Source organism: Myripristis murdjan, chromosome 5 (genome assembly GCF_902150065.1).
Source record: "Myripristis murdjan chromosome 5, fMyrMur1.1, whole genome shotgun sequence".
NCBI lineage: Eukaryota > Metazoa > Chordata > Actinopteri > Holocentriformes > Holocentridae > Myripristis > Myripristis murdjan.
The window spans coordinates 23,475,616-23,489,532 of NC_043984.1; the positions used below are offsets into that span (position 1 = coordinate 23,475,616).

Consider the following 13,917-nt stretch of genomic DNA (forward strand, 5'->3'; position numbering starts at 1 on the left):
AGAAGTACAGATGAATGACTTCCTTCCCAACTGGGAACTTGGACATTTTATTAGGACAGAGCTTAACAAGAAAAAAATCAAGGTGTAAATGCATCCAAGTTGCATGGAAGACAGTGGAAGAGGAGTCAGAATACTAGAAGCTACCTTTGGAGATACTTTTGGCCACAATAATAACTGTGTAACTGTGAAAATGGAAAATAAAAAAAAAACACATACATAATAACTAAATGAATCGTATATTACATGCCATTTCACATTTTTTTCTTTCCATGGTGTGTAAATTCAGCACAAATGATTCATAGGTGGATGCTATTTTAGTTAGTGCAAAGTAAAAGTGGCGTTATCACACTCATAAGGATGCAGATTACCCAGCTGATATCTTGCTGTAGTGCATGTAGGCCGCCACAATGACCCCTGTCTTCCCTTTGTTTCCCTGTCAGAATAAAGATCAAAGTGATTATGGTATAGTACATCCCACTATTTTATAGAGAGTACGCAGATGTCCATTCAGGCCCTTCCCCCGCACTGACCTTGCAGTGGAGGACCACCACATTGTGGGGGTCAGAGGTCAGCCAGGTCTCCATGGCCTTACACACAGCACAGATCCTGTCCAGGGGCGGGGCATGAAGATCTGGCCAGCCGAAGTCCTGCACCTGAACACAGGAGGAGAGATTGTAAGTCCGTTCAAACTGTGACATAACACTTTCCATCAGCCTAAACCCCGCTATGAGATCATACAGTTTTGCTGTTAAATTGTTGTACCCCGGAAAATGAAAGATAAACCATTTCTTTCTTTCACTGTAACATATGAAACAATTTGCCTTACATAACCGAAACAAAATGAGTGATCCTTCATTTTTTTTTCTGATGTGCTATATGGTTCGTACCTTTGGGTTAAGTCTGGTGATGTCGTGTCTCTTCTCTGATAAATTCAGGAGCTGGAAAAAGCAGAGTTACCATTATTAGCTGGTATATATCTTTTTTCTACATAAAGATAAGATGAGTTTGATGCAAAATTGATTTCACTATGTGGAACTGATGCCCAATCACAGTGCATTCATAGAAATACTGTTGAAATGTGTGATAGCAATCAGTAAATTTACAAGAAATGGCAGCAGGAAGCAATTTGTTGTTCAATAGTCCATAATCACTCACAGAATAAGACTGAAAACAACTGAGCACTTTTTTGGAAAGCTACACCAATACGTGAACAAAACCCCTTTATTTTGCTTGACTAAAGGTTTTAATAAAGACCATTATCTGCATCTGTTAGGTCGTTTCACATTCACTCAGTCTTTTATGAGATGGCAAGACACCAAATTACATCACAAATTTCACAATCCAACAGTTTATACACCATAGGTTTTCAGTTTTTGCTACTAACCAAGAACTTGTCTTGGTGCTTGGATTTCAGCATGGCAGCCACTTCCTGTATGTTTCTGCGGTACCGCTGTTCTTCCAGGTCTGGCAGGAAGAAGACAGAGATGATCCTCTCTGTGATGTAGGTGAAGTCAAAGTCGTAGTGATGCTCCATCACGTGCTCCATCACTCGCTCCACACTTTTGTTTCTGCACAGGATGAAAACGGAAGGAGAATGGATTTAACATCTCTCATTCATAAAATAATGAAAACAAAAAGTTTGCACGCTGCAGGGAGTTATTTGGACTTTTTATTGCACCAAGGTGAGGTTTCGAGCACACCTGCTTTTCATCAGACAACAGTGATGAAGAGCAGGTGTGCTCCAAACCTCACCTTGGTGCAATAAAAAGCTCAAATGGAGCCCTGTGGTGTGAAATATCTCCTTTTCCTCCCCTTCCATTGTTTCAAACGTCTATCATTTGCTCCATCAAACCTTCCATACACTTCTTTTCTGCTTCTCTTTAATGTGTTAAATATAATTATATTTTGTGTTGTGGTACCTTGGTAAGGAGTTTCTCTTTTTCTGTGACGCAGATTTAGTGAGGCCGTGCTGAGAGACAGAGAGAGAGAGAGACTTTGCATGAACTGCATCACAAAATAGAAAACTTCTTCATAGGAAATAAGGAAATTTGCAAACTCACTGTATCTGGGGCTGAGATGCAGGTGGTCGTCACCTGAAAGAGAGAGGGATGATGAGTTAGTCTACGCAGCACACAAGTGACCACATGCACACACGTATGCAGACAGACAGACACACACACTCACAGAGGGCCTGAACCAGACCGTGCCAAGTCATGTGCTTGGTTTTGAGTTCTTGGTCGTAATCCAGCTACAGAGATGAGGGGACGGGAAGATGGAGGGAGGAGAAAGGAGGAGTAGGGAGGGAGGAGCGCTGATGGAGAGGAGAGGAAGATTCGTTCTCGCTCTCTTTCTGTCATCTGCAGCAGCTGGTTTGAACAGGAAGCTGTCAGCAGGGATTTACCCGTTCCACATGATGGGCTAGTGAGGCGTGATGCCAGACTATGTGGGCATCCACATCCACAAACACAACACACACACGTGCACACACACAGACTGAGATATACAGACACAGAGACGCAAACACACACAAGCACCTACATGCATGCACACAAGCACAAACAAGGAAAAAAAACCACACACACACTAATTTTGTATATTGGCTCAATACATAGCCACATGCATGCTCACACACACATGCACGCACATGCACACAGATTATGTTCTGTTATTTCCCAAAACATCATATCACCAGTTTCTGACATAACCTTAAGTTCACCTTTGAGTATCTCAAAAATAGAGAGGGTCACTCTAATGAAATGGTCAATATTTTGTCAAGCAAGGACTTAAATTACAGTAAGCAAATGAAAAAGTAATGACTTTTGTTCATTTTTATGCAATCAAGTATTTTTCATGTCATGGTCTGGAAATTATCTGTTCATACTAATGGCAACTTTTATATTATTCATTTATTTATTTATTTATACACATGATTTAAAGTCCTCTTGGTCACACTGAAGAACTGTTGCTTTTGCATTGCGCAGGCAGTTGAACAAGAAGAGAAATCTAATGAGAGCTACTCAATAAAAATGATGGATTGTGTTTCTGTTCCTTGTAAAGAAGGAGAGGAGGGCTGGACACAGTTTATAGAAGGAAGACTTCACACATGGTGCGCAGTCCTTGTACTCAGCCAGGGAGCCATTGCTAACTTGCCAAAGCACAGACACACAGACACACACACATGCACACACACACACACACGTACACAGAGTCATAAAACACTCTCAGAGGTGAGGTCATTTAAACAATCATGGCTACAGTCGCTACTGTATCCAAGTGCTATGGATTCTACTATTCTGAATTCTATTCGTTCATCAAAAGCATAACAGTAGACCTTGTAGATTGATGAAAGGTGAAAAACATTTTGATAGCACCTGAAGATTTACTACAGGAAAATAGTCAAACCAAAGGTAGCAGGCAGCTACGGTCTATTAACCTAAACTATGACAGGCGAGTGTCACTGCGTCAACTTTGACCTTTCAACTTTTCCTGAACAGAGATTGATTGACGCTGAGCTGACCTCTGTGGGCAGTGCTGACAGGTGTCATGCAGCAGGTTCACGAGTCAGATCCCTGACAATAACAATAACCTACGACCTAAACAAACTCTGGAAAAAGGAACAGCAGCTGTGGCAGCAACGTGCTCACTGGGTGTTTAATTTTCCTCTGTTTGCTGAAATGACAGATTTATTTGGAGGGAATTCCAAAATATGCTCCATAAACCAACCCCCAAAGCACCTAAATCTTGTATTTTTCAACACAATGACACTCCTTAATAAGACAGTATATACTCCGTTTTTATCTTCCAGTTCTTTATGTAGCTGTGCATGCAGGCAGACCTTTGGAGTGGCAGCAAAGAAGAAACAAGCAAGTTCCAAAGTGCCAAGCTGCCATTAAATCTGAAAGGTACGACTTCACATAATTTTCTGTTATTGACATGTAACATTATGGACTGAGCAAATTTACCGAAAATTACATGCTTTAGGTGATTTTTGAGTGCTTATGGAACATCCAATGGACCATTTTCAATGCTTTGGAGAGCTACGCATCCAAGCAAGCGAGGTGTAAGTAACCCTGTGGTGAAGCAGTGGATGGGTTTTTGGTCAGTGGGAGAAACTGAATAACCTTGCTGAAGTGAGGAATTCAACACCCTGAAAACCTCTCCAGGCTTTCTTTACAATTCAAAGGAATTCAACAAACAGGCTTGATGCATCTTGAGGCCACTAGGTTTTATTTTTTCAAAGAAAAATGTGACAGCACTACGCCATCGCAATGGCACGGAAAGAGCAGAGAAAGCATTAACACACTGCAGATTGCATATGTCTGGCCATCAATAACACCAGTAACACACATACACACATGCCACACATACACACAGTTCGCTTTTTAAAAAATCAATGGCTGATGATGGTTAAGCGCTGTCTGTGATGTTGACATAGCTTTAAGTGAATGGAATAAGCCCTCCTCCTACAGTATGTCTGTATGGCTCCATGCACAGTGACAGGCCTTGACTGAAGAAATGGGGGTCATAAATGATGTCAGACCCACTGAAAAACACGGCCACACAAACTGTAGGCAGACTGGTCCTCTTCTGGGTCATTGTCCAAAGAAACAGCTTCTCTTTTCTCCAAAGTTTGTTTCATTTTGCTTTAGCTTTGTGCTCTTCCAAGGTGGGAGACCAGGACTGGAAACTTTAGATAACAAAATTATAAACACAACATGTAAAGGTTTGGTTCTGTGTTTCAGGAACTAAAATTACATCCCTCCTCATTTTCCCACAAAAGTTTATTTCTTTCAAATCTTGTGCACAAATTTGTTTACATGGCTGTTCACATTTTTCTGCCACAAACTGCTTTCAAACAAATGATTTACAATGACTAAGTAAACCTTTGAAATTGTTTCATGTTGCATTTATATTTTTGTTACATTTGATTTGGTTGCTCTCTGGCAACAAACAAAATTTCAAAAAAGGTTTGTTATAAGGGATAGCATTAAGATGTCATAACAGATGGAATGTGTGGCGTAAAAGATGGACTGATCAAATGACATTACAGAGAGGAAATGGAGAAAGACGCACAGAAAGTTCAAGAGGGCATGACAGATTAAAGGAGAAAATAAGAGGAAGCAAACAAGCATGTGATACATGGAGGAATGTATACAAGAACTGACAAGGAAAAGACAGCAGAAAAGGGGACAGTGTGACTGCTTACTGCATCACAGAGCAGTGAGCATTACAGTAAAACCATGCTGTTCATAGCTTACAGCAAAAGCAAAACCTTTGTTTCATTTCAACTCGCTTTATTGTCCGGGACATGCATACAGTGCATGCTCGTACAGAACATACGATTTCTTATTTGCCCTGTCTTGTCCTGTTTTTCAATCCACTGGATGCACAGTAGCATGGCTTAGAGACCATTAGTCTATTGACTTGTTGGCCTAAATTGTATTTTGCCAAAACAGATCAATTCTTTTCACACTGTACCACAGTTTGAGCATATGCAGAGATTTCCATTGTGTAAATGTATGGGACATATCACGCACATGTTATAAAACCTAGGAAATGAAGGACCACAGAGATTCAGCCATAGGGGAGGAAGCGCCTCTTAATAGGTTTAATAATGGTGGTTAAGTGGATAAAGTGGTGGGCCACAGGAAGGAGCAGTAGGAGAACTACACACACACACACACAAACGTATACACATGTAGCCATGCATGCACACACAACACAGACACACACACACACAAAACAAAGCCAGGGTTAAGCCCAGAAGCAAAGAGTACCGAAAAGCACCACACATGCATAGGAGGAAGACACCAGAGTCAACAGGAAGCAATTTGCAACAGGATGTCAGTGCTGGTCAACCTAGGTACCAACACATGCATTCACACACACAGAGTGTGTACACGTGTATGGTGCATGGTCGTTTACACGTGTACTTGGGAGCCCAGCAAGCCTGAGGGTCTTCATTAGTGCATGGAGCCTCTGTGCTGGAGCCACTGGGACTGGAGCCATCTGGTTCAGTTTGCCTTTTTCATCAGTGAGCATTTACTGAGGTGCCAGTGACAGCACCCTGTCCCACCCCGAGGTCCCGACTGACTGACGGACTGTCTGGCTGCCTAGCCCGTTTAATGGCTGTTTGCCTTGTTCATCAGGTAACACTTACTGAGATCCTGCGCCGCCTCTACTAGAGTCCAACCACTACTAGATATGTGGTGCCGATACTGATGTTGATATTTGGGAGAACAAAAAAGTTCTGATATATTGGCCAATAATTTTCTATTTACATCAAAATACACTTTTTTACTGAGGGATCCTCAAATTCAGTAATCAATTAACTGTGATAAAACATGTACTTGAGACTTTATATTTTATAGTTGAACAATAAACTCAACTTCTTAATAGAATCTGCACCAATATCTCCTAAAATGTGATAGGGCTGTGTGACATGGACAAAATCACAACATCTTTGACAGAAAACCTCCATATGGATATTGTGATGATTCAGTAGACATGACTACTGGTGCGTCCATAAGATATTTAATAATTCATCAACTAGAACAGTCTAAGACAACTTCATCCCTTTACTGCAATGCAACCTTTAAAACCAGGACAAAAACAACACGTATGTCACAGTATTATGATTTCCAAAATCCCAGATGATATCTAGTCTTATATCATAATGTCAATATAATCTGGATATATTGCCCAGCCCTAAATATGCTGCTCTGCAAAGTCACCTGCTATACAAAGTATTCTCTACAATGGAATCTGCTGGACAAACTACTTCATGATAACAGTGTTTCTAAATTATTTCAAGTGGGTTTTTTTTTGGTTTTTTTTACTGTAATATGTACTGTCATTTTTTTTTTTTTTTTTTCATATTGGCCAACATACATGCCATCTGTTATGTTCCTATATCAGCCAGCCTTGGCCAGCGCCATATATCAGTTGGGCTCTAGCCTGGACCCTATGCCACCCTTGAGGATTGACTGGGTGACTGGCTTTGTGGCTGTATAAAACCTCCTGATGCTGAACCCCGCCCATAACACAGATCATAGAAGTTTACACTGCCACTTCTTGAATCATGGCTCCTGCTCCATGGAGAGGAAGTCCAACACAGAGATCTGCCAGAACAGCTGACTCAGTGGAGGCAGCAGGAGATAAATGTAACTGCCTGAGACACGGGCAACAATGTGCCATCCAGGAGGGCCGGGCAGTAAAGCTTACATCATTTTCTGTGAGAGGGGGAAGTGAGTAAGCCTTCCCATTTGAAACTGCAAAAGCAAAAATAACCATGGTTTTTTAAAACCATCAAATGTTCCATATTCGTACAATAAAAAAAAAAAAATCCCTGACACTCCCAGCCCATTGAAAGCTTAAATTTTGTCAGGTGTTGTCTGTCTTCTCATCTTTCTGTGTAATTCATTCAAAAAATAGGCCTTTTGCTTTTTTTTCCCCCACATTTCCAACATTTCACTCAGTGCACCAGAACACAGATTTAGGTGTGGTTGTGCTAAGGCTTTAACAAAGAGTTACAAAGCTTCACACGGACGTCTAATAGAGTGTTTCTATTGCTCTATCCTGTATCCTTCGGCCTCTCCCAATTTTTTCTCCTTTGATGCCTCATTTCTCCAATTTCAGCCCCCTGCTGTCTGTCACTCCTTTGGTCTATCTTCTGCTTCCCTTCATCTCTCTCAAACTCTGCCTCTGTGTTAGTCTCTCTCTCTCTCTTTCCTCCCATAGGATGCAGCGCCTTGGGACAGGATGACCACAATCATGCCTGCCATGAGAAGCAAGCATGCATTCCCCCTGAACAAACAATGTCAGATGACAAAAGACACCGAGATAAGCATCATCCATAGCTGGGGCAAGGAGCCAGCCAGGGAAGAAGGCAAGAAGGGAAGAAGAGGAAGCATGAGGAGGGAATCAAAGCAAAAGAGAAAAAAGTGTCTAGGGAGAAGAGAGATAGAAAAGGGGCTGGAAACACCGGGAGAAAGAAAGATATCAGGGAGACAGGAAAGAGAGCTGGAGTGAGAGAGCAAGGCAGACAGAGACAGACAGAAAGAAAGCGAGAGAGAGAGTGAGCAGTGGTGGGGAGAGAGATGTCAACAGCTGAACATGCCTCCTGACCACTGACTGATCACAGAGATTTCACAGAGCTATTTTGATAGAGCTCCTTATTTTAGACTGTACGTTCCCCTGAACACTTAAAGGCTCATTTTGGCTATTTATCCATCACTCACCTCACAAATACACTTGCTTTCCCTGCAACAGCAATGACATTTTTAACAGATCCCGAAACTAAGATGAAAGCAAACAAGCACACGCAGTTCTACTTAACATTTAAGAAGAACTGTGTATGCTTAAATGTTAAGACCCTGTAATTTATAAGTGGTAAGAATAGCAAATTTAGATCAGACAAAGTATTAAAGCCTACTTGCTATATCCCCCCAAAACATGTCTTTGCAGGGGAAATATAAAGTCACATCCTTTAAGCTTAAAGGGCTCTAGAGGCATTGTTATGACCAGGCTAGAAAATAGCAGCCCTATAATCCCTGGAATATTAAACAAGGCTTGTTGTAGTAGCTATCACTAAGCTTAGGCTCACAGGAAATGAAAAAACGATGGGTAAATATAAACACGTGTCCCGTCTGCGTGTGTGCATTTTTCCTATATTGCTTTATTGTTAAGAGGGTGGGGTAGGCGACTTAATTAAATTAACCACAGAGATCATTTGTACACTTTGCATGCATACAGTCTTGCAGAGCTTACAGTAGGAGTTACATGCGGGTGATGATTATAAGTAGCAGGATGACGGTGACGACTCCAACTTCAATCACATTACACAGATGTTCAACACCTGCATTTCTGCAACATTTGTCTGATGGGATTTTCAACGCCCAAAATCCACTTCAGCCTCCCTCTGAGTGAGTTTGCTATTTCTATCCACTTAGCTTTTTCTACCTGCCAGTCTAATGACACCTAGAGCTAGGACAGGTTGTCTGGTCCTCCATGACAAAATATTGCAAATCCATTAGTTTAGAAAACAGGAGGCTTGCTGCCATGTTGCTCAAAATACTTGATAAGAGAGAAACCAGTGAGATGCTCATGCTCACAGCGTCTGGGCTGATGCTGGACAACAGCTTGATAGAAGTTGTTGGTGAGAAGGAAATTGCAACTTTGCAGGGCATTTTCTCATCTGCAGCAGCTCCGCTGGCACTAATTATGACAAACGGTAAACTCTACTACAAAACCCTCGCCTGTTACACACGCATACAGTCCAAGCAGCAGCATAATCTCTACATCAATTTATAAATCAGCATGAACCATTAGCAGAACAGCTGCTGTAAATGAGCAGACATTGTGACCATCTGTATTTCACTCTGCGACATTAGAGTACATCAGCTGATGATAGGACAGCTGACTGAGTCCAGAATACAGTGATTTGTCTTTGCCAGCCGTCCTTTCATCAAACAGGACTGTCTAGACCAAACAGAATGTACATACATACACAGATATAAACATGTAGACACATACACACAATGCAGCGGAAGAGATGCAAACACAAACATGCACATACACACAGACACACTCACACACATGCAGAAGGCATGGAGACACAGACACACAGGTACATGCAGATACTCGCAGAAGCACACATGAAAGCAAACAAACACACACACACAAACACATTCAAACATCTAGTCTATGCCAACACACACTGATGCCACTTGGCTTTCTGAAATTCATGAGCATACAGCATAGAGTTGTGGGTTCTGTTTCCACTCTGAAACTTATGGCCCCGTTGCAATCCCCTCACCCTTATGCCCACAGTTACAACTCTCTCATTAAAAAATAACACATAGGAATCCACTCTCTTGTATGAAAAATTTAATTCAGTGTCTTTTTTGTAGGTCACAGCAGGAATCCCCTCTTGATTTTTTTTTGCACTTGCTTTAATCTCAGTTAAAGAAATCCTCTTACTGGGCAAGGCAAGAAGACACTGGTTATAGCTGCTATAGCTTAAATGAAATAATATGCACAGTCACATGCTGCATTATCATAGCAAACACTATGAGCAGACTTAAAGGGTAGCGGATTACCATAAAATGCCTCTCTGTAGAAAACTGACATACATGAAGTGCATGAAAGGTCAAAACTGGTGTGGTAAGCCTGAGTGAGCATCCAGACTATATGCTAGGATATAAAACTAAAGCCTTTATGTAATAAATAAGAGCATGGTTTTACCTCTCAGCAAGCAGCTTCAGTCCCTTCCCTCTGCCTTTGAGCAGTCCTATCTGTGGAGTGTGATACACTGCCTCCCTCCCCCCTTCTCTCTCTCTCTCTCTCTCTCTCGCTCTCTCTCTCTCTGTCTGTCTCACCAACTCACTTTGCCTCCCTCCTTCCCTCATAATAACACACACACACAAACACACACACACACACACACACACACACACACACATACCCACACACTCCCACTGTGCCAGCAGCACGGGGGGACCAGGCTCTCTTTTCCACCCCTCCCACTTTGTCAGAGACGGTAAAACACATCAACTGTGCGAGTACTTTCACTATGCACACACACACACACACACACACACACACACACCACGTACATGCACTGAGTAGCTCTAGACAGTCAAAGGGCTCTGGTCTCCAGTGTCCACAGACAGAGAAAGAGAGAGGGAGAAAGAGAGATGAAAAGATGGAGAGTGGAGGTAGTTGCAGGACAAAGAGTTAGTATTAGCCAGAAAGAGAGCAATGCAAAACTGCACCATGAGTGCAAGAATGGACTGCAGAGAAACTGGGACTTTAACGGTGATTGTTACGGAGAAGGTCCGTGACTAAAAGGGGCAATGATATAACGCACTAATGAAAGGATTAAGGACGTGGACAGAGAGAAAAAAAATAATCATGGGCTGGGAGAGTGTTAAACTGAGAATAAAACAGCAGGAGAGTGAGAAATCCACAAGAGAATAAAGGTAAAAAGATGATGACAATGAGAAGCAATAGATGAAAGAAGGGAGAAAGATAGGAAGCGATGTATTGACGTGCAGATGGAAACAAGTAGAAGAAACATAGAACGGTAGCGTGCCACGAGGCAGAGAGCAATGCACAGCCTTGCCCCCATGGTGCCCTTTCATATTTATGAATACCCCCAAATGGGAGTGATTCTGTACACACACACACACACACTTTCTGTCTCCCCAGCTGCCTCTCACTTATTTGTGTCCCCTCACCAATCACTCACTGGCAGGCATCCATGGCACTCTTGTTATTTTCTATATTTACCCACTTAGAGCTCTCTTATCCAGATTGATCATCGTCCCGTGTGACGATGTCCACACTCGTCCTCGGCACACGCCTCTTTTCTTACCAGTCGACCACCGAGAGTTGTTTTTGGTCATTGCCACGGTGACCAGGGAAGAATACGACCAAAATAATAATCCTCTTTTAATACATGCTGCTATGGCACAACAGCTGGTAGTGCCTACTCGTACACCATTACAGTAAAGTCTGACTGTGTGTGTGTGTGTGTGCATGGAGGAGGGGGGGGAAACTATGAAAGCTTTTTCCCCGCTCACAAATCCCATAGGGTTTTAGCCAAACTGAAGTGCTGAGTAAAAGGAGATGGGTCCCTGTTCGTGACTCTGAATGTGTGTTTTAGCGACAGGGTTACAGTTGGAGTGCAACGGCAAATGCGCCATTTGTGTGTTTCTGTGTGTTTCTGTGTGTCGCTGTGAGCCAGAGAGGTTCAACAGCACAGTAAATACAAAGTCATGAGCTCACATAGTGATGTTTGGTGACTGTCAGCTACAAACAAAGAGCAGTTTCTCATATATACACAGCAAAAATATTGCAAGAAAGTTTTTTTTTTTTTACCCAGGACTACCCACTGCAAAAGCAGGTGACACCGTTTATATTAGCAGAAATCCCAAACTGTGCATTTCACCTTGAGGTTAACTGGTGCCACAGTCTAAACTCTATTGCAGTGGCCATACAAATATCTTATTGTCTGTGTCTATAATGGAAAAGCAAAAAAAATACATCACCAAACAAAAAAAATCACCAGTAGCTTTTTTACAGTGTTTAAGTGTTTCAGGATGATTTCTTCCATTAACGAGGAGGTTTACAGCATTAGGCACTGACTGATGCGCTTATCCACGATGACGTAGAATGAGTGCAACACTAGAATGAGCTTCGGCCCCCAGAGAGCCAAAATTATAAGTAATCTATCTATCTAATGGAGTCAGAGCCATGAAGGCCTGACAATATTTTTGTGGCCACTGAGCAATAGCGTGACTGCAAAATGTAAGGAGACTCACAGCTGGGGAGGAAGACGGAGTTTCTGTTCTTGACAAAAAGTCAAAAGTATCTGCCAAGGCATGGAGGAGATTTCAGCTGTGTCAGTACAGTTCAAGTTGTTTTGAAATTTCTAGAGACAAATAACATCAAAGCAGGCAGAGTGCTCCGACTTATTGCTTCAGGTTTCTAATAAATCACAATCTGAACTGCACTGGAGCAAATAAGGTCTTCGCGACATATTCTTTCACTTGTTTCCAGAAAAGGGAATTTTTATGATTCATTACAACATTAAAAAAAAAAAATTCCAATGTAAAGGCCTGCATTTAGGTATATATTGTCTTCGTCAGTAGTTAGAATAAGTCTGAATGAGACACTGAGAGTGAATCCACTGGCTAAAACAATTTAGTCAGAAGCAGTCAGTAATAATGATCGAAAGCACTGTGTGTTTCTTCCTCGCCTGTTACCCAAACCCATCACTACTAACCCCGCTAACGAGCTATTAAGACAGAAACAGACAGCTTTTCTTGACACAGAGACCCTCTTTTTGACTGTTGCTCCTTCCTGTGCTTTCTTGTCCTCTGACCCCTGACTGCACCCACTGACACTGAACACACACCGACACGCCGTCACAGCTCACGCCTCTCTACCGCCCCCAGCATGAGAGCACTCCTTGTACGGCGTGCTAATCGTAGACAGGGAACATGAAAAATAATACTGCTGTTTGCATGACCAGCCTGCCACAGACACAAATCACTTCATTTCGCTCATGTCTGTGTATGCATAGGATCATCCACGCTCAGTATACAGTGTTAAATATATTATTTTAAAAGCAGAAGATGGCAGTGCTATTGTTGAAAAGTCATTTTGAAAAATAAGAATCCTCCCTCCTGTGGCCTATACACTCCAAAACAACTCATGCCAAACCATATTACCAGATTACTGAATAACTCATAGCAACCTGGCTGGTTGTAGGTCAGCCGGGTGGCCTTCTTTAACAAGACATCTAGGTCAGTGCACACATCACCCTCCACATGGCTTACTCCACTCAGGACTCACATCGTATCAAGCTCATTAACCGAAAAACCTCTAACGTAGAATTTGCTCAAGACAAGAGACAAAGGAAAAACTGTGCATGTGGACCTTAAGGAGTGAACTTTTGGCTTACCTTGGTCTCACATTTCTTGTGAACTGTAGCCTTGCACTCTGCAAAACAGCACAGAAAGACAGACAAGAGGTTGGGTGGGGTTGGGGAGTATGCGTTTCATTCTGACTTCAGTTTTGAGGGAGCAAGAAGGAGACAAAAACAGAAAATAGAGACAATCAGACAGGCATGGACAGACAGTCAGGAGCTGCCTGTCTGCACCAGGTCTACGTGTGTGTTAGAGAGCATCCAGGCACGTCAGGCTGGCTGTGCGTCTGGCTCTGCTGGCTGACTGAGACATGGACTCACCCTTGCAGAAAGCCCCAGGGTTGTCGATGTTCTGTCTACATACATCACATGCCCGTTTCCTTCTGAAGCTCTTCTCGGTGAATGCATGGCTCCCTGCTTTGGCAAGCTGCAACAACACAAAAAGAGTCTCAAGCCGATAATTCGCACACAATGTAAATATA

The 13,917-nt window shown here is 42.3% G+C and overlaps 1 protein-coding gene across 1 annotated transcript in view; it reads right to left on the minus strand.

Moving 5' to 3' along the window:
* LOC115359109 (tensin-2-like) overlaps positions 1-13,917 on the minus strand; it is a 35,918-nt gene that overhangs the window by 12,868 nt on the left and 9,133 nt on the right. The window contains exons 2-9 of the mRNA XM_030051431.1: positions 13,757-13,862; positions 13,472-13,509; positions 2,061-2,093; positions 1,920-1,969; positions 1,385-1,568; positions 888-938; positions 531-653; positions 369-433 (exon numbers count right to left, since the gene is read on the minus strand). Of these exons, the coding sequence (XP_029907291.1) occupies positions 369-433; positions 531-653; positions 888-938; positions 1,385-1,568; positions 1,920-1,969; positions 2,061-2,093; positions 13,472-13,509; positions 13,757-13,862 (650 nt within the window). The remainder of the gene's footprint in view (positions 1-368; positions 434-530; positions 654-887; positions 939-1,384; positions 1,569-1,919; positions 1,970-2,060; positions 2,094-13,471; positions 13,510-13,756; positions 13,863-13,917) is intronic.